This window comes from Camelina sativa, chromosome 3 (genome assembly GCF_030686135.1).
Source record: "Camelina sativa cultivar CO46 ecotype springtype chromosome 3, ASM3068613v1".
NCBI classification, from domain to species: domain Eukaryota; kingdom Viridiplantae; phylum Streptophyta; class Magnoliopsida; order Brassicales; family Brassicaceae; genus Camelina; species Camelina sativa.
The window spans coordinates 39,395-56,461 of record NC_141882.1 but is presented as its reverse complement, the minus strand read 5'-3'; the positions used below and the strand labels follow the sequence as shown (position 1 = coordinate 56,461).

At 40.9% G+C, this 17,067-nt stretch overlaps 5 protein-coding genes across 9 annotated transcripts; 3 read left to right on the top strand and 2 right to left on the bottom strand.

Annotated features, from left to right (window-relative positions):
• Nucleotides 1-27: 27 nt before the first annotated feature.
• Nucleotides 28-3,577, top strand: LOC104758239 (leucine carboxyl methyltransferase 1 homolog). 4 transcript variants are annotated; one of them, XR_015587707.1, is made up of 14 exons: nt 28-161; nt 314-402; nt 494-627; nt 724-771; nt 888-969; nt 1,112-1,214; nt 1,354-1,451; nt 1,549-1,596; nt 1,780-1,863; nt 2,277-2,341; nt 2,582-2,633; nt 2,838-2,876; nt 2,997-3,132; nt 3,221-3,577. XR_015587707.1 is itself a non-coding variant. In XM_087497272.1 (13 exons), exons 1-13 carry the CDS (start codon nt 94-96, stop codon nt 3,078-3,080), a joined length of 1,017 nt encoding a protein of 338 aa, XP_087353398.1. In that variant the 5' UTR covers nt 28-93; the 3' UTR covers nt 3,081-3,577. The 4 variants fall into 4 exon arrangements, 1 of the variants encoding a protein (XP_087353398.1); XR_015587705.1 differs by having other exon boundaries at nt 1,331-1,451; XR_015587706.1 differs by having other exon boundaries at nt 2,997-3,577.
• A 12-nt stretch (nt 3,578-3,589) lies between these two features.
• Nucleotides 3,590-6,412, top strand: LOC104773530 (nitrate regulatory gene2 protein-like). Its single transcript, XM_087497271.1, has 4 exons — nt 3,590-4,651; nt 4,734-4,921; nt 4,995-5,218; nt 5,541-6,412. The coding sequence occupies exons 1-4, from the start codon at nt 3,739-3,741 to the stop codon at nt 6,295-6,297; spliced, it is 2,082 nt and encodes a 693-aa protein (XP_087353397.1). The 5' UTR covers nt 3,590-3,738; the 3' UTR covers nt 6,298-6,412.
• A 1,568-nt stretch (nt 6,413-7,980) lies between these two features.
• On the top strand, nt 7,981-12,297 carry LOC104758206 (protein VASCULAR ASSOCIATED DEATH 1, chloroplastic-like). Of its 2 annotated transcripts, none has more exons than XM_010481041.3 (18): nt 7,981-8,308; nt 8,384-8,443; nt 8,536-8,586; nt 8,724-8,789; nt 8,890-8,985; nt 9,065-9,166; nt 9,273-9,370; nt 9,451-9,617; nt 10,182-10,222; nt 10,359-10,446; nt 10,543-10,629; nt 10,719-10,773; nt 10,878-10,944; nt 11,033-11,132; nt 11,307-11,368; nt 11,466-11,508; nt 11,582-11,793; nt 11,898-12,297. In XM_010481041.3, exons 1-18 carry the CDS (start codon nt 8,078-8,080, stop codon nt 12,132-12,134), a joined length of 1,863 nt encoding a protein of 620 aa, XP_010479343.2. In that variant the 5' UTR covers nt 7,981-8,077; the 3' UTR covers nt 12,135-12,297. The 2 variants fall into 2 exon arrangements, 1 of the variants encoding a protein (XP_010479343.2); XR_015587696.1 differs by having other exon boundaries at nt 8,022-8,308; nt 11,053-11,132.
• A 231-nt stretch (nt 12,298-12,528) lies between these two features.
• On the bottom strand, nt 12,529-14,642 carry LOC104758199 (ras-related protein RABD2a). The gene is made up of 8 exons (XM_010481031.3): nt 14,490-14,642; nt 14,171-14,243; nt 14,019-14,066; nt 13,892-13,939; nt 13,662-13,733; nt 13,429-13,584; nt 13,212-13,315; nt 12,529-12,903 (listed from the first exon to the last, which is right to left on the bottom strand). The coding sequence occupies exons 1-8, from the start codon at nt 14,501-14,503 to the stop codon at nt 12,807-12,809; spliced, it is 612 nt and encodes a 203-aa protein (XP_010479333.1). The 5' UTR covers nt 14,504-14,642; the 3' UTR covers nt 12,529-12,806.
• Nucleotides 14,643-15,631: 989 nt separating this feature from the next.
• On the bottom strand, nt 15,632-17,010 carry LOC147946446 (protein mago nashi homolog). The gene is made up of 3 exons (XM_087497266.1): nt 16,732-17,010; nt 16,290-16,466; nt 15,632-15,966 (listed from the first exon to the last, which is right to left on the bottom strand). Exons 1-3 carry the CDS (start codon nt 16,945-16,947, stop codon nt 15,907-15,909), a joined length of 453 nt encoding a protein of 150 aa, XP_087353392.1. The 5' UTR covers nt 16,948-17,010; the 3' UTR covers nt 15,632-15,906.
• Between the last annotated feature and the right edge of the window lie 57 nt (nt 17,011-17,067).

The window sequence follows — 17,067 nt, the reverse complement described above, 5'->3', positions numbered from 1 at the left end:
GCGACTCACCGACGCCAATTACCTAAAACAGCCAGCCTCCAGCAGCAGGAGCCGGAACCGGAGCTAGCTCTTCTTCCTTTGCGTTCGGAAGATATGGCAGAATCTCGCAGCAATAGAGCGGCCGTTCAGGCTACTAACGACGATGCATCCGCCAGTAAATTGTACGCTCTTTCTCATCCGACTTCCTTTTCTTTTCGCTAATTTAGGGTTTCTTCCTAGATTCTCTATGGTTTGGTTGCTGCTTGTTGTTATGGATCTCTGAGATTTGAATAAGAGGTTTGCTTTTTTTTTGTTTTTTTTCATTTTAAATAAGGTCTTGTGTCAAAAAGGGATATATGAACGACGACTATGTTCACCTCTTTGTGAAAAGGCCTGTTCGAAGATCTCCCATCATTAATCGAGGTTACTCTCATTCCCATTAATATATGAGTGGCTATGTATCTTGTTTGTCTCACCCTAGTCCCTACCGGTGTTTTTTTTTTTTGTTTCCTAGGTTACTTTTCCCGTTGGGCTGCCTTCCGAAAGCTTCTCTCTCAGTTTCTAGAAAGTTCTTATCAAACAGCTCCAGCCAAGAAACAGATACTCTCACTCGGAGCTGGCTTTGATACTACGTTTTTTCAATTGCTGGTGTGTCTTTTTTTTTTTCTTTTTTTTTAACGCTTTTCTTTTTAATTTGGTCACCAGAGCTTACCAAATTCTCCATTCGTCTTATTCATTTTGTAGGATGAGGGGAAAGGGCCCCATTTGTATGTAGAGTTGGATTTTAAGGAGGTACTCTTCATGAAATTCATTTTGTAGCTCATTTGATTTTACTCGATGAGTGCTCAGCTAAAGTATTCATCTGATATATTGAGTCTAATGCCAATTGGATTTCCTTCTTACGTTAGGTAACAAGTAAGAAGGCTTCTGTTATTCAAAACTCCAGCCAACTGAGGGACAAACTTGGAGCTAATGCATCTATTTCTATTGGTAAGAAAAGTGCCTCTTTTTTTTAATTTTTTTTCTTAATGTAAAAAAATTATGCATTTCAACTAGTGCAGTCCAATCTTGTTCTTTACCGTTGGCTTGTCGTTTTTAGTGCCTTACTTTAGTCATGTGTTTAACTCTGCAGAGGAAGGCCAAGTGCTCAGTGATCATTACAAGTTACTTCCAGTTGACCTGCGTGATATACCAAAATTAAGAGATGTTATATCCTTTGCAGATATGGATCCAAGGTACGCATGAATAAATTTATTTTCTTCCTCAACCCTTTCTTTTACTTGCGTTATAGATATATGGTAACAGATGCTGACTGCTGATAAACCTACTTGATCCCTAATATCATTATCAGTCTGCCGACATTTATTATTGCAGAATGTGTTTTGATTTATCTGGACCCCGTTTCAAGCCGTGCCATCGTCAATTGGGCCTCAAAAATGTTTACTACTGCAGTATTTTTCTTATATGAGCAGGTTTTCTGGCATATTGAGATTTTTTCTTTATCTGCATAATATTACAGATACGAATCTCACTGCTGATGTGTCTAACTTGTTGGGTTTCTGTTGGCAGATCCATCCAGATGATGCATTTGGACATCAAATGATTAGAAATTTGGAGGTACGAATTTTGTACTCTTGTTGCAGCGACTTCTATATGGTTAAAGCTTAACTTGTTGAGCTTTCTGCCAAACTATAGAGTCTAGTAAAATATTATGATATTGCCACCTGGGTACATTTTGTACTGATTAATTGCCTTTAGTTGAGCTTGTTTTGAAAGCTTAGCGGTGTTTTTGTGCTTCAGAGTCGGGGGTGTGCTCTCTTAAGCATTGATGCATCACCAACTTTACTTGCAAAGGAGAGATTGTTTCTTGACAACGGATGGCAGGTGTGTTTTTCCGTAAGAATATTACCATAATTTAATTCTTGCCTGAAATCTTGCATTGCCAAACAGTTTGACATGCAACGTTATATTTGTAAATGCAAATATGGAAGAAGTTGAGTGCAACGTCATCTAACAAAAAAACATGCTTGTTAAAATTCTATGCTAGGTCACAGTCGATTTCTTGTATAATTCTATCGATTGTGATGTGGCAATAGGTTATCATTGTGACATTATATTAAAATTCAAACCATTTCTGGTTTGAAATACCAACATGCAGTTGTCAGTCTTTCATTGTGGTCTTGATGGCTAGTTGTAGCTAAAAAATTATGATAAAAGCAGGGCCAACTTTCAAGTCTAATATATATGATACATATGGCCTCTCATATTTTTTCTCTCTTTTTCTCCCGGTGTATCAGAGGGCTGTTGCCTGGGACATGCTAAAAGTGTATGGTAGTTTTGTTGATACTCAAGAAAAACGCAGGTCAGTACTGTACTTATTGTTAAAATCATGTAACAGCGTTGTGTTATTCATACCTTGTCTCTGGTCTGAACTCTTTCCGAAAAGTTCACTCTGTCCTGACACAGCTAAGAAATGTTGTTGCCACGAGCTCTCTCTCTCTCTCTCTCTCTCTCTCTCTCTCTCTCTCTTCAATTCATGACCTTTCACTTGAAAGCCTACTGCTCTTGGACTCTATCTTAAATGAGCATGTCGTGTTTCTAGGATCGAGCGATTGGAGTTGTTTGACGAATTTGAAGAGTGGCACATGATGCAGGCAAGTCTGTCTTCACCTTTTAGAAGTTTACTGTGTATGTGTAGAGTAAAAAAAGACCTAAAGAAAAAAAAAAAGAAAAAAAAAAGACCTAAAGATGATTGGTGTGGAATATCAATGATTATATATTGTAAATGATGCATGTTGTTGATAAGTGTTTGTGGATAAGCCAGTGGAGCATGCTATAACTGTTTTTGTTTTCCACAGGAACATTACTGCGTCGCATATGCTGTCAATGACGCAGTGGTACGTACATGAGACATGCTTAAGTATCTACAACTCATTGTTCTTTTTTAGAAGTTTAGTAAGACAGTAAGAAAATATGATGAGGTTAATAAAGAACATTCTGGAATCATAAAAATGCAGGGAATATTTGGAGATTTCGGTTTCACAAGAGAAGGGGGCAGTGAAAGTGAAAGCATGAGCATCTCATCAGCATCATCACCCTGAAAAAGGAGGAGAGTTTTGTATTGCATGGGATCCCCGGAAATTGCTGCAACTGGTACATTAGTTTAAACCTATTTCTCAGTTGGTGGAAAACCCGTGGTGGTGGGTAGAGGAATCTGATGGTGCTTTACCAAATTTGTTAGGAATGACGATGGCTTGGTTGGTTGTAGACGGAATGTGATTTGATTGCACTTGCACACAGAGTCGAGTCCTAGAAAAGAGGCCTTTCTTTGGGTGTTTGAGCAGATAAACAAAGGGGAAACACGAACTCTTGTCTGCATTGTTTGAAATAAGAAATGCTGCTATTTGATTGATGGACATGTGAATTAGTAAGGCCCATTGGTTGCACTCTTTTACCCTTCGGGTTATGTGGGCTGGGCCTTCAAACGTGTCTTCTTTGTTTATTTTTTACATATGGTTGTGTAAAAACCAGGACAGCAGTTTCAGAAGGTCTTGTCTTGTGTGTACAACAAAGAAAGAAGAAACCTCGGTCATGAAAACGCTCTCTGAAATTTGTTTTTTTTTTATTTTGAACTTCTTTCGGTGAAGCTGAAAATATTTATATTTTTGCCAGAAAGACCAAAAAAAAAAAAAAAGGTTTTTTGAAAAAAAAGACTAAAAAGACAGAGAGAGAGAAAGAAAGACTAAAGTGTTGTTGGCGATGGGATGCACGGCCTCCAAGCTCGATGGTGAGGACGCTGTCCGTCGTTGGAAGGAGCGACGTCGTCTGATGAAGGACGCCGTCTATGCTCGCCACCATCTCGCCACCGCTCACTCTGACTACTGCCGCTCCCTTCGTCTCACCGGCTCTGCCCTCTCCTCTTTCGCCTCCGGCGAACCCCTCTCCGTCTCCGAGAACACTCCCGCTGTTTTTCTCCGCCCTTCCTCCAGCCACGAGGCGCCACGTGCCCCTCCTTCCTCTTCCCCAAAGCCCGCTCCGCCGCCCATCCGCAGCAAGCAGACACGGAGGAGGAGGCTTCCCCACATTCTCTCCGACTCCTCTCCCTCTGCCTCGCCTGCCACAACTAGTAGGTCTTTCTATCCCACTGCTCATCAGAACTCAACCTACTCTCGCTCTCCTTCTCAAGCTTCCTCCGTCTGGAACTGGGAGAATTTCTACCCTCCCTCTCCCCCCGACTCCGAGTTCTTCGAACGCAAAGCTCGCCACCGTCCTCCTTCCGACTTCGACGCTGAAACTGAGATATCCGACCACACCCTGAGAGATGCCGCCGAGGAAGTTCACTGCAGCGAGTGGGGCGACGACCAGGACCGTTTCACTGCCACCTCTTCTTCTTCCGAAGGAGATGGGGAGCCCCATACTCACGCCTCCAGATCCGGTATTGAAGAGCAGGAGAAACAGCAGCAAGGCCCAACCGGCAAAGACAACTCTGACAATGTTACCACTTCTTCCCACTGCTACCAGACCAAAATGGTGGTAAGGCACAAGAATTTGAAGGAGATCCTTGACGCCGTTCATGACTACTTCGACAAGGCTGCCTCCGCTGGTGACCAGGTCTCCGCCATGCTTGAGATCGGCCGGGCTGAGCTCGACCGCAGCTTCAGCAACCTTAGGAGTAAGTTTACTTTCCACACTCTACTAACTAGATGAGGCATTGAAACCGTTTCATTCTCTCGCCTCCGTGGATGTTTTTGCAGAGACGGTGTATCATTCAAGCAGTGTGTTCAGCAACTTGAGCGCAAGCTGGACCTCAAAACCCCCTTTGGCTGTCAAATACAAGCTCGACGCATCTACCCTGAATGATGAACAAGGCGGCATCAACAGCCTCTGCTCTACTCTAGACCGACTCCTCGCTTGGGAGAAGAAGCTTTTTGAGGATGTCAAGGTACCTTTTTTTGGTTGTTCCGTTTACCAACGGCAACACTCCTAATTAACAAACTTGTGGATGCAAAAATTAGGCAAGGGAAGGAGTGAAGATTGAGCACGAGAAGAAGTTGTCTGCGCTGCAGAGTCAGGAGTACAAAGGAGGTGATGAATCCAAGCTAAACAAGACTAAAACTTCCATAACCAGATTGCAATCACTCATCATTGTCACTTCAGAAGCTGTTTTAACCACGTCTAGTGCCATTCTTCGCCTCCGGGACACTGACCTTGTGCCTCAGCTTGTTGAACTCTGCCATGGGTCAGTCTTTTTTCTTCTCGTTGAAGTTGGTTTTTGTTTTTCGTTGTTCCTTAAGGACTGGCTCGGTTCTTAAACATATCAAAGCTAATCGCAGATAACAGTCTGATGCATATTAAGTTGATTCATGTGACTAGAGGCCTTGGTCTAGGCTTGTTTATTTGCTTCTGCAAAACTCATGTGAAGTCAAAACTAGACGGCTGAAATACCAAACCGTTAGCTGTTGTGCCAGTGGGGGTTTTGTGGGAAAGTTCCAAGTTAACAAAAATGACACAGGGAGGATATGTTTTGTGTCTCTAAATGCCATGTGTCGCTTGAAATGCAGATTAATGTACATGTGGAAGTCAATGCACGAGTACCACGAAATCCAGAACAACATCGTGCAACAAGTCCGTGGCCTGATGAACCAAACAGAGAAAGGTGAGTCAACATCAGAGGTACACCGGCAGGTGACAAGGGACTTAGAAGCAGCCGTAGCCTTGTGGCATACAAGCTTCTGTCGCATCATCAAATACCAGAGAGAGTTCATCTGCTCTCTCCACGCCTGGTTCAAGCTGAGCCTGAGCAACGAAGAGGCAAAGAAACAGAGGCCAGAGTCGTTTGCCTTGTGTGAGGAATGGAAGCAGAGCCTGGAACGGGTGCCTGATACGGTGGCGTCAGAAGCCATAAAGAGCTTTGTAAACGTGGTACATGTCATATCAATAAAGCAGGCGGAAGAGGTGAAGATGAAAAAGCGCACGGAGAGTGCAGGAAAGGAGCTGGAGAAGAAGGCATCGTCACTTAGGAGCATAGAAAGAAAGTACTACCAGGCCTACTCGACGGTTGGGATAGGCCCCGGACCGGAGGCATTGGACGAACGGGATCCGCTGTCTGAGAAGAAATGTGAGCTGGCGGCATGTCAGAGGCAGGTGGAAGATGAGGTGATGAGGCACGTGAAGGCAGTGGAGGTGACAAGAGCTATGACACTCAACAACCTTCAAACCGGCCTGCCCAATGTCTTCCAAGCCTTGACCAGCTTCTCATCTCTGTTCACTGAATGTCTCCACACTGTATGTTCTCGTTCCTCTTCCATCAACAACTGAACTCATGATGTAAATTATTTATTTACCAAGTACCACTCTGCTTCTCTTTTGCATCATCATATGATAAAAAAAAAAAAAAAAGGAAAAACTCGAATAATCAGAGTTTTTTAACAAATGTGCCACATAACTAAACTTGTGGGTTCTACCACATTGGTGTACTTCTTTGACCAAATACCACAAGCCACAACTAAAATGTTGAAATTAACCCTCATAATTATCTTTATGTTTTTCTAAATGAGACATTCTTTTTCCTTTTTTCTTTCCCATTTATCGTGTTTTAAATTGTTGTGTTATCTTTTCATCTTCAGTGCCCAATTTCTAATTAAAACGAAGAACTCTTAGTTTTTTTTTCTTGTTTCGTTATTGCCTAAACTAATCGAACCGGAACAAATCCACACCGAGTCTGACTCAGTAAGCCAAGAGCGAGTCGCGGAGTGAATCTCCGCCGTCCTAGACCGCCGTACGCCTCGGTGGCGTCTCGGTGACGTTTTCGCAGCGAAGACGATCGCTTTCGACGGGGCTGATGTAACGCTTCAGAACGCCTCTGGTTGGAATCCTCTGCACGAGGCTTTGTGTCGTCATAACTCAGAGATCGCGGAAGCTGGTCTCCGGAGTACCGTTCGGCGTGGTGCAAATGGAGACGGAGACTTCATCATCTGATCTTCGTGCTCAGCCGCATGAGAGATTTCTACATGGAGATATCGTTTCACTTCGAGAGCTCCGTGATACCGTTTAATAGACAACTATTTTAGGACAAGATGTTGCCAGTTGTAGACATTCAATGTTTAATGGACAACTGTTTCAGTTTGTCCATCAATAGTTTCAAAATGTCCTCCAACCTATCTTTTTGTTATGTAATTCAATTTCTCAATTTTTAACAGATATGTTCTTTGCATTTTCAGTATATCCACACACTTGTCAACCAATAAATGTGTCTACAGTCAGTTTTTATGTCCACACACAGATGTTAACCAATCAATTACTTGTCCACACTATACTTATTTGTCCACAATCACTTGACAACCAATTAAGTAGTTGTCTCTAATATACTTTTATGTCTACAGTCTATTTTATGTCTACAGTGTACACGCCCACTTATCAACCAATGAACATGTCTACTACATATGTCATATTGTCCTCCACATGCTTCATAGTTACAAGGAAAATTTAGTGAATTATATTTTCCACAACTCGTATTAAATTGTTAGGCACATACAACATCAAAATTAGTATCTCTGACAATTTATGACCACAAATCTCTCTCTTCGTCTCCTTTCCTTTTAATATATGTATTCTTATTTTATGCATTAACATCTCTTTTCTTTTACCCAGTGATTCTTTCATTTATCCACATTAATTGCCAATTCAGTCAAATAATGCAATAAATGCTAAGGCAGAAGTTTACTATGTAGCTGCATGGTCTATCATATGTTGAGTGTGTGTTTTTGTTATATAAATAATATATTTCTTTATATCCACCTAATAAACATATGGGTATATTTGTCATTTGCAATGGTCCTTGTGGTAGATTGGAAAAGGGTTCGTGATTGTGGTAGATTGGAAAAGTTTTATATCAAATACCGTAGATCTGGCTAAAATCCCATAATCAAAATCAATCATCTTTCTTTCCCATTAATACATATGGGCCACCAAAGGCATGGGCCGAGCCCAGAGAGGCAGATCGAATTTGACTTAATGGCAGTTGACGTTGACATCGTACGCCGCACCCAACGACCGCCAAAGCGCTCTCTCTCTCTCTCTCTCTCTCTCTCTCTCTCACATGATCTCTTCTAACCAACAAGGCAGCAACAACAACACTTTCTCTCTCATGGCGATGCTTTCTACTACAACTGCTTCCGTTTCGGGGATTCAGATTGACTCGTCTGCGGAGGTAGTCTCCGATCCCACACCATCGTCCCCGGAGGGATCTCGCTCTGGCGGCTCACCTGATCGCCATGATCCTTCCACGTCTTCTCCGAGCCCCAGTCGTGGTGGTGGTGACAATAATCAGGTATCATCAGATGAATTGCATTCTTCTTTTAAGATCTCAAGCTGAATAATTTTTGATCTGTGATTCATGTTCCAGTCTGAAGTCATGTCGAGGAGTGAAGAGTATCGCCAATTATTTCGGCTTCCAGCTGAGGAAGTAAGTGTTCCCTCTGCCTCTGTCGGTCGCTCATAAATTCTTTGGCTTCTTCTTCTGAATTGTATGATTCATGAGTGTGTGTGTGTGTGTAGGTCCTTGTTCAAGATTTCAACTGTGCTTGTCAAGAGAGTATTCTTCTCCAGGTACTTAACTTATCTCTTTACGGAGTTTATGTTTGTCAGGATAGTATTCTTTTGCAAGTACTCTTAAGTCTTAACATTATGAGACCAAGGTACCATCCTAGTTATTATATCCCTTGGGCTTCTCTTTCTTTCTGCAGGGTCATATGTACCTCTTCATCCATTATATCTGCTTCTACTCCAACATCTTTGGTTATGAGACCAAGGTACCATAGTTATATCCCTTCCCTTGCTCTCTCCACTGACTGCTGCTTCTTTTTTCTTTTCCTATTCAACATTGATCGCAACTCTTCACTCTTGTTGCAGAAAATTATTCCTTTTGCGGAAATTTCTTGTGTTAAACGAGCAAAGACTGCTGGTATTTTTCCCAATGCCATTGAGATTTTAGCTGGAGGGAAGAAGGTACCACGAATTCTCTCTGCCTGTTATGTCATTGTCTTTGTTGCCTCTGTCCTCATCTTAGAACCGCATTCTTTCCCAGTACTTCTTTGCATCGTTTCTCTCCCGTGATGAAGCTTTCAAGCTTATCCATGATGGATGGTTGGAATATGGTACTGCTGTCAAACCAGACGGCGATTTTCAGGTGACTGAATAGCAGCTGCCAAACGCACTGCTCTTTACTGCTTAAGGCGTGTTGCCAGCTTGTTTATTCTTTCCTTATACTCATCTTTCTTAGCTTATCTTTTCAGGATTCTTTATCTGAGTCCAAAAACCAGGTAAATGATGGAGTTGTTAAAAGGGCACTCAGTTCCATAGATTTGGCAAATGAACTAGATATCCCATTGAGGTAATTTGACCGCTTCCACCATATTGTGTACCTGGTTCCTGTAACTTACTGCTTCACCGCTTACTATCTTTCCTTCACAGGGATGAAAATCTTCATCTTTCAGGCAGTTCAAGCTTTTCTGTCATTAGTCAGAATGGTGTTTCACCTTCTTCTGTTCAGCGGTCTGGAGAACCAGTTGAAGATATTATGGCTTCTTCTTCAGCAAATACTTTCAACTGGAAGCCTGAAGATATAAACGCACCTAAATGTAGTTAAAGCCCTTCCTCACTTTCTTCTTAGTTCGTTTTTTATGTTCTTGGTAATGTGGCAGATTATCATTTTCAAGTCAACTCTTTAAGGGTTTGAATGCTAGTAATCCTGTGGCAGATTATCATTTTCAGGTCAACCTGTTAAAAATGCAAACGTTTGGATTTCCTAGCTTTAGAATGAAGTGGTGGTTCCCTTAAAGTGGGCAATCAATTAATTCTAGGTCTATGTCATTATGTGTCTATCTTTTTGTTTCATTTTTTTGCAACTTAAACTGTCTCTATTTGAATTCAAATGGTCGAGGGGGAAATATCTCATAATGGTTTTATTATATAAGGTCTATTGGAGTGTTGTAACTTAGCTTTATTTTCTGGCCTGTTTATGATATTTCACTAGTACCCAATCTGTCCCACCAAGCTTGTACTCAGTTTGGAGACCCTATATCCTGCTGAACCGGTCATTTCATTTATACATGCATGATCTCTCATCTATTATTTTTGGTTAATGTGATCTGTTTTCTTTTTCTCATTTGGATTCACCGCACAAATTTTGTGTTTCTATGCAGTATCATCTGATTTTACAAAGGTAGCAGAGGCAAAGTTTTCGGTAATGTCACTTTCTTTGTCTTATGGGATAGAGGAAATTGTGAGACCATTCCCTATCAAATTTACGAGAATATAAGCATTAACTGAATGCAGAAGTTTCGTATGTACCTAAATAGACTTTACTCTTATGTTTGCAGATTCCAGTAGAAGAGTTCTTTAGATTGTTTTTTTCAGATGGTGCCGTCAGTTTTGTTGAATCTTTCCATAAAAATTGTGGAGATAAAGGTAGAGCTCTAAGTGATGGAATTGTTTCGTTGTTGTGGTTTATATGTTCTCTCTGTCGGTGTTCTTTTATCCAGAGGAGATTTTTTGTACTTGCAGAGTTTAGGTGTACCTCTTGGCAGCCTCATGAAAAGCTTGGACACACCCGCAATGTCTCGTTTCAACATCCGATAAAAATTTATTTTGGTAAAAATTTTCTTTCCTATATATATACAGTATTAGGTTACGGTCAATATCAAATATGTGTATGCTTGACTGTCGGAGTTCGTTCGAAGGTGCAAAGTTCGGTGGTTGCCAGGAGTCACAAAAATTTCGGATGTACAGAGATAGGTATCGAAATTGTGTTGTTTTTTTCTAGATCCTCAAAGCAAAGTAAGTTTGCACTCATAGATGCTTATCCTATGTCGTCTGATATTACAATTTATTTTTGCCAGCCATCTGGTTATTGAAACATCACAGGAGATCAGCGATGTGCCTTACGCAGATTATTTTACTGTAGAGGTAGGAGAATATTTACACCGAAAGCTATCAGTAGTTTGCTAGGTGATGTGTGTTATAGGTGAAATTAGTTAACTTTGGCTGATTCTAGGGGGTTTGGGATGTGAAAAGAGATTGCAGAGACTCGATAGAAGGTTGTGTACTGGATGTTTATCTCAATGTGGCCTTCTCTAAAAGAACAGTGTGGAAAGGTTTGTTAAGCTTAATCTACTCTTCCTTTGTCCTTCATTTTTTTCTCCTTCCTATCGAGTATGAAGCTTCTAGCTCATCAGTGTTCTCTCATAGATATGGAAATATCTTAGCTTTTGAAATTGAGTTTCTTATATGGTTCTGAAATCTGGCTTGACATCTATGACTTTTTACAGGGAAAATAGTGCATTCTACTTTGGAAGAGTGTAGAGAAGCTTATGCACATTGGATAAGAATGGTACTTTGTCAGCGGTCATTGAGTCAACATCTTCTGTTTCAGTTTCTGTAGGAATTTGAACAAGTTTATTTTTCTTTTCTTTTTATTATTTTTGGAGGCACATGAACTGTTGAAGCAGAAGAAGCTGGAAAACCAAAAAGGTTAGTGTTGGAGACTGATGATTAACAGAAGCCTTTTCCTTGAAAAAAAACTTGCTGACACCTTATTCTACAGGAAACAAGTTGATTGAGGATGGTGTACCGCTAGCAGTAAAGGAAGAAACAGTATCTGAATGTGAAGAGGAGAGGAAGGTGGAAATGGTGGGAGGAGGGGTAGTGAAAAAAAGCTTAAGTGAAGTGTGGGTGAATCTGACATCGTTTGTAAAGAGACAAAGCGGGACAAGGCAGGTTATAGTAATAGCGTTTGCAGTGATTTTACTGATGCAGGTATGTGTGTTTGGATAAATTAGTGGTGAATTAGAGAGAGAGAGAGAGAGAGAGAGAGAGAGAGAGAGAGAGAGAGAGAAGCTAATTGGTGGAAGTGTGTACAGGTGACGATAGTGGTGCTGCTGAAGAAAGGAGGAGGGGGACAAGTAGAGTACCATGAGAGGTACGACGATTACAGTGAGCATGGGGCGAGTTTGGGGTGGCTGGAGAAGAGAATGCATTTCCTAAGGGAAGAGATGATGATGGTTGAGGATCGCTTGCAGAGGATGCGACAAGACCACGCCGCCTTGAAGGCTCAGTTCCACCATTTGGAAGGCCTCATCCGCCGCAACCAACACTAGATTTGTTTCACCCTATTCTATGTTTGTGTAATGCAGATGGATATGCATGTATGTATGTAATCTCGGATGTTACTTCGCAAAGTTTTTATAGCTACGCAAATGAATTTGATCAGAGACTCTGTTTAACGAACTGAATTTAATCAATTGTATTCGGCTGTGCATACATATTATTGCATTCGGATATCATCAGAGTATATGAACTCTGCATCACAGAGGCATACAAAAGAAGCCTTTTCTTCTCATTCATGGCTTTGCAACATAGCAACACCGAGACTACCCTCATAAACCATGGAGATTATATTTTAACTAAACCTCTACCAAAGATCGAACTCACACCGGCAACTCACTGCACTTTTGTCCCGATTGGGTTCTCCCGACAAAACAAAAAAACGAATTTAATTATACATGGTTTTCATTGATGATTGCATTTGTTATTAGGAAATGAGAGTCCATAGAAACCAAAAAGGTAGCAATGAAAAACCAATGATGGTGGAAAGAGTTAATGCCAAGGACGAGGTAAAGAAAATAAGAAACGGGAAAAACAGAATAATAACCAACCCAAGGATCTTAATTACAGACCGACACATTTAAGGGTATCTTGTGTAAGGACCAAGTACAAGTGAGCCTAGTCAAACGAAGGAACACTTTTCTAGAAGGATGGTATCAATTAAATCAAGTTGAGCAGCAGCCGTTCTTCTGGGCCACAGGCTGTCCTCTGATCTGCACTGTCGGCGGTCTGGCGTTGTTCCCAGCTGGTTGGCTTGCCATTCTGCATCCAAACCACGATTCAATATCAATCATACGACACATTCACATTGTAAATTGATTAGCTACAGACAAACTACATGAAAAGCTTCTAGAAATTTTCAATATAAACCGCTGCAAGGTCAACATCGGTCTGTTCAAAAAGTTTCAGTTCATTTCCCTTTCCGAATGCATCTTTTAGCAACAAAGTCACTTTTTACTCAACAAGACCAATATAAAATGAGTGATGGCTTTGCAAAAGTTCCATCAGGTCTAATGGATCTTCTGAGCAAGAGCCGCCATTTATTTACATAAATGATGTAGGGTAAATACCTCTCTTTGATGGATGAAGACATTGCCATGAAAGCCAGTTCCACATTTGTAGCATCTTTTGCACTAGTCTCCAAGAAAGGAACTCCAATTTCATCGGCAAATGCCTACAAATGTTTAAAATATCACCAGGAAGCCAATTATAGCCTTACAGTTGGATGAATATTCATTCAAAACCATGAAAAGGAGAGAGAGTTGGTAAAAAGAGAAATGAGTATACCTTGGCTGTTTCATATGGAACGGCTCTGTTTTCAGCAAGATCACACTTGTTCCCAACGAGGAGTTTGTTCACATTGTCACTAGCATAACGATCAATTTCACTCAACCACTGCTTCACGTTATTGAAGCTTTCTAGATCTGTGACGTCGTAGACAATCTACCAGGTGGAACTAAGTTAGTACATATTCTAAAAAGAGTCAAAACGTAAGAAACCAACAGAAGTAAGTAGCTTACAATTATTCCATGAGCTCCACGGTAGTAACTGCTAGTAATGGTCCTGAACCGCTCTTGACCAGCAGTGTCCCACTGAAAGATAGTGAAGGGGGAAGGGAAAATACATGGTCATGAGTTAATGAGAAGCAAGAAGAGCAACCTTGGACGGTGAGAGATGAGGAGATAAGTAGAGAAATTAAACTAGTCTTGTTTAGCAAAAAAAGAAACACAGTAGAAAGAGGGAAAAATACGATTTGGAGCTTAATAGTCTTCCCATCTTGCTCCACTGTCCGAATTTTCTGAAGAAGAGATAAAGAAGGTGAGATCAAAGCCTCCAAATTGTGAAGGGAAAAAAGAAGAAGAAGGGAAACAACTTACAAAATCGACACCAATAGTGCTAATGTAGCTTTCTACGTAAGAATCATCCTGCAGCAGAAGAACAAACAAACAAACATGAGTTATTCAAATCCTGATAAGAAGCAAATGTAGAAGAAGCTACAGTGTTTGATCTCTGAGGAAAGAAAAATTACAGAAAATCTCAAGAGTAGACAAGACTTGCCAACGCCAGAATCCCCAATAAGGAGGAGCTTGAAAAGATAGTCGCTGCACAGAGACACAAAGAGAGATCACTAAATTACCAGTCCACTAAACAAAGAGATCAGACAGTGAGACTAATTCTATTTATTCAAACCAACCAACCAACCATTGGATCAATCTCCAAACCCTAGATTTCTATATCGCAAGAGAATCATCATCATCATCATCATCATCATCATATATATATATATATATATGAAAGCGCTAGACTAATTAACTGAAGTATACGCGCCGATGGAAAAAGGAACTTACTACTCGGGATTCATGGTTTCTCGATCTGTGGGGAGGGAGAACTGACCGGCGATACAAATTCACAAATCTCTCCTTCGCTCTCTCTCTCTGTCTCTCTCTCTCTCTCTCGTTCGGACCCGAGAAGAATAGTGGAGTATTGGGCCTTGAAATAATAGTGAGCGGAGGCCCAATAACGCCAAATATTATAGAACACAAGTTTAGGGTTGCAAATTGGGCCAGCCTCACTAAGGTGATCCTTGCCTCTCTAACTTGTAATCTTTCGATTCACAAGGTGGGATTGTCATTTTGATAATTTTCTTCTTCTTCAATACGACGACTTTGAGTTATAGCAAAAGTGAGACCCCTCTGAGAACTAATCAAGGACTAAGGATGAGGTTAAAATTAAGAAGGTTAGTCTTGGACTCGGCCACTCGGGTCACATCCAGCTGTTCACATCTTCCGGTAGAAGCTTGAACGCAATGCAATATAGAAAGAATACCAAATTAATGCTGACTCAAACTCAAGAATAATAAAGGTAGCTATAATGGCTCACAATCCCACCTACCTTGACCGCAATTATCTTCAATACGATTCACAAGGTGGGATTGTCTTTCCGACCCTCACTCTAACAACAATAAACCATCCTAGTCAATATGCATGGCTTCATCCTACTAGTAATTTCAGGAATGTTTCCCCGACCATCTTTCTTTCCTTTTGGCGTTTTCTTCCTCACCAATCATTTAACAACAACCACTTTGTACCTCATTTCATGACTTCCACCCGTACTTCTGCTTTGGCCTAAAACTCTTCTTAGTGTATACGGGATTCGGAAACATCCCACAAACGTTACACCTATTTCACGGTTCTTCAGGTAGGTTGTAGGCTTTGTACAGGTATCAGACCATTTTATATCAAACTAGACAACAGATTACAATGCTCCAATATCTAATAATAACCTTTGATTATTTTTAAGAAAATAGAAAACTCTCTATGAAGTGTTAAATGATTGGTGAGTAAGACAGTTATATGTTTATTTAGTTTTGTAGGACTAAATGGACCAGCTTGGGCAGTCAAAATGGAACTACATATAGCTAGACAATCAGACAACATGAGCTGTAACGTAAGCACCATCATCTGATTAGGTGCGGACTTTCACACCCATCTTTTGTTTTCCCAATAACAATCGTTACTATTGCAAAATAACAGCACCTGGCCACAGCCCGATGTTTAGAAGAGCCAAACCATTGCCCACTCAGTACCAACGGTCATATAAAAATTCAAAGCAAAAGAAGCACAGGAATGGAACTCAGGGTTTTCAAACCAAACAACACATGAAACTCGCATTCACACTCATCAATGAACCAGAGACGTAGAAACAACCAAATTCCACTCACTAAGGCCCAACATATTCATCTGGTCTTGACATGATATCATACGTCTAAATAGGCTTGATCTTGAAATGCAGCGAGATGAGCGAAAAAACAAGACACTTCAAGTCCTGCAAGCATGAATGTTTCAGAAAGGAACATGTGAGCACAAATAATTACAGAAAGATGCTAACAGAAAAAAGTTGAGAACCATTTATAGAGAGAGAGAGAGCAACATCAGAAACAAACAATTAGTATAACCGGACCAGACCACAGCCTATATGTTAAAGTTCGACAATGTGAATCAGTGAAAGAGGCAGAGTCCTAAATGTAGAAGAACATTCTTATAGAGAGAGTAGTAACGGGATTAGGCTAAGCAGGAGGAAAATAAGGGCTTACTTACTGTTTAATCCTAAAAGAAAGAAAAAAAGGTTGGAAGAGAAAGAGAGGAGACCTGAACAAGATAGTAGAAGATGCGAAGTCCTTCAGGATCATTACTGCTCTGGACATCAACAAGAGATCCAATCTTAGATGTAGCAAAGCAGATATGCTCATTGCCCATGACGATCTCAAGCTCTTGCTTCCCAACACGGTCAGGTTCCGGCCAATTGTTATCATCTTCTTTCAGTATCTACTTTGCCAAAAAAAGAAAAACATACAAAAATTAACATCTACCTATGGTAACCACCGCATCAACAACTAAATCTAATAACACTGGTTGGTTGTATTCTCTCCTCAGTAAGTTTTTCAAACAACATTCCAATCGCAAGATGCCCTAAATTGACAAAATAAAAAAAAAAAAACCCTAATTGACAATATAGCGGAGGAGGCGTAGATCGAGCAAGACGCGGACAGTAAAAGAAAAAAGGAAAACATGAGAAAGCAAATCGGAAGACCTCGCTCTCGGAGACGATTCGCTTGCATTCCTTGAGAACGGCGGGGGTGAGAAAGACCTCCTTCCGGATAATCGTGTCGTTCTTGTAGTTAGAGTTATTGGCGTAACGGAGCTTACCGTCTTCTCTAAACTCGAACTCCAGGAACTCGTGTCCAAATTTCCCTTTGTGCCCAACATAGTACCTCAGGTAGAACTCTTTCTCTCCTTCCGCGGCCATGGCTTCTTCCTTCTCTCGAGGTTTCTCGTCTTTGCCTTTGCTCCTCTTTTTATACCCCCACAAAAACACAACTGATTTTAATGGGCTTTTACATCTGAGCCCATATATAAACTCCGACCC

Coding starts and splice junctions, on each gene's coding strand:
- LOC104758239 (XM_087497272.1), top strand. CDS start 94: ATGGCAGAATCTCGCAGCAATAGAGCGGCCGTTCAGGCTACTAACGAC. Junction 1,215..1,330: donor TTTGCAGATATGGATCCAAG/GTACGCATGAAT, acceptor TATCATTATCAG/TCTGCCGACATTTATTATTG. Junction 1,864..2,276: donor TTCTTGACAACGGATGGCAG/GTGTGTTTTTCC, acceptor CCGGTGTATCAG/AGGGCTGTTGCCTGGGACAT.
- LOC104773530 (XM_087497271.1), top strand. CDS start 3,739: ATGGGATGCACGGCCTCCAAGCTCGATGGTGAGGACGCTGTCCGTCGT. Junction 4,652..4,733: donor CAGCTTCAGCAACCTTAGGA/GTAAGTTTACTT, acceptor ATGTTTTTGCAG/AGACGGTGTATCATTCAAGC. Junction 5,219..5,540: donor CTTGTTGAACTCTGCCATGG/GTCAGTCTTTTT, acceptor CTTGAAATGCAG/ATTAATGTACATGTGGAAGT.
- LOC104758206 (XM_010481041.3), top strand. CDS start 8,078: ATGATCTCTTCTAACCAACAAGGCAGCAACAACAACACTTTCTCTCTC. Junction 8,587..8,723: donor AAGAGAGTATTCTTCTCCAG/GTACTTAACTTA, acceptor TTCTTTCTGCAG/GGTCATATGTACCTCTTCAT. Junction 8,790..8,889: donor TCTTTGGTTATGAGACCAAG/GTACCATAGTTA, acceptor CTCTTGTTGCAG/AAAATTATTCCTTTTGCGGA.
- LOC147946446 (XM_087497266.1), bottom strand. CDS start 16,947: ATGGCCGCGGAAGGAGAGAAAGAGTTCTACCTGAGGTACTATGTTGGG. Junction 16,467..16,731: donor GAATCGTCTCCGAGAGCGAG/GTCTTCCGATTT, acceptor TTGGCAAAGTAG/ATACTGAAAGAAGATGATAA. Junction 15,967..16,289: donor TCTTCTACTATCTTGTTCAG/GTCTCCTCTCTT, acceptor TCATGCTTGCAG/GACTTGAAGTGTCTTGTTTT.
- LOC104758199 (XM_010481031.3), bottom strand. Junction 13,940..14,018: donor GCACTATTGGTGTCGATTTT/GTAAGTTGTTTC, acceptor TCTCTTCTTCAG/AAAATTCGGACAGTGGAGCA. Junction 13,316..13,428: donor TTCCATATGAAACAGCCAAG/GTATACTCATTT, acceptor AAACATTTGTAG/GCATTTGCCGATGAAATTGG.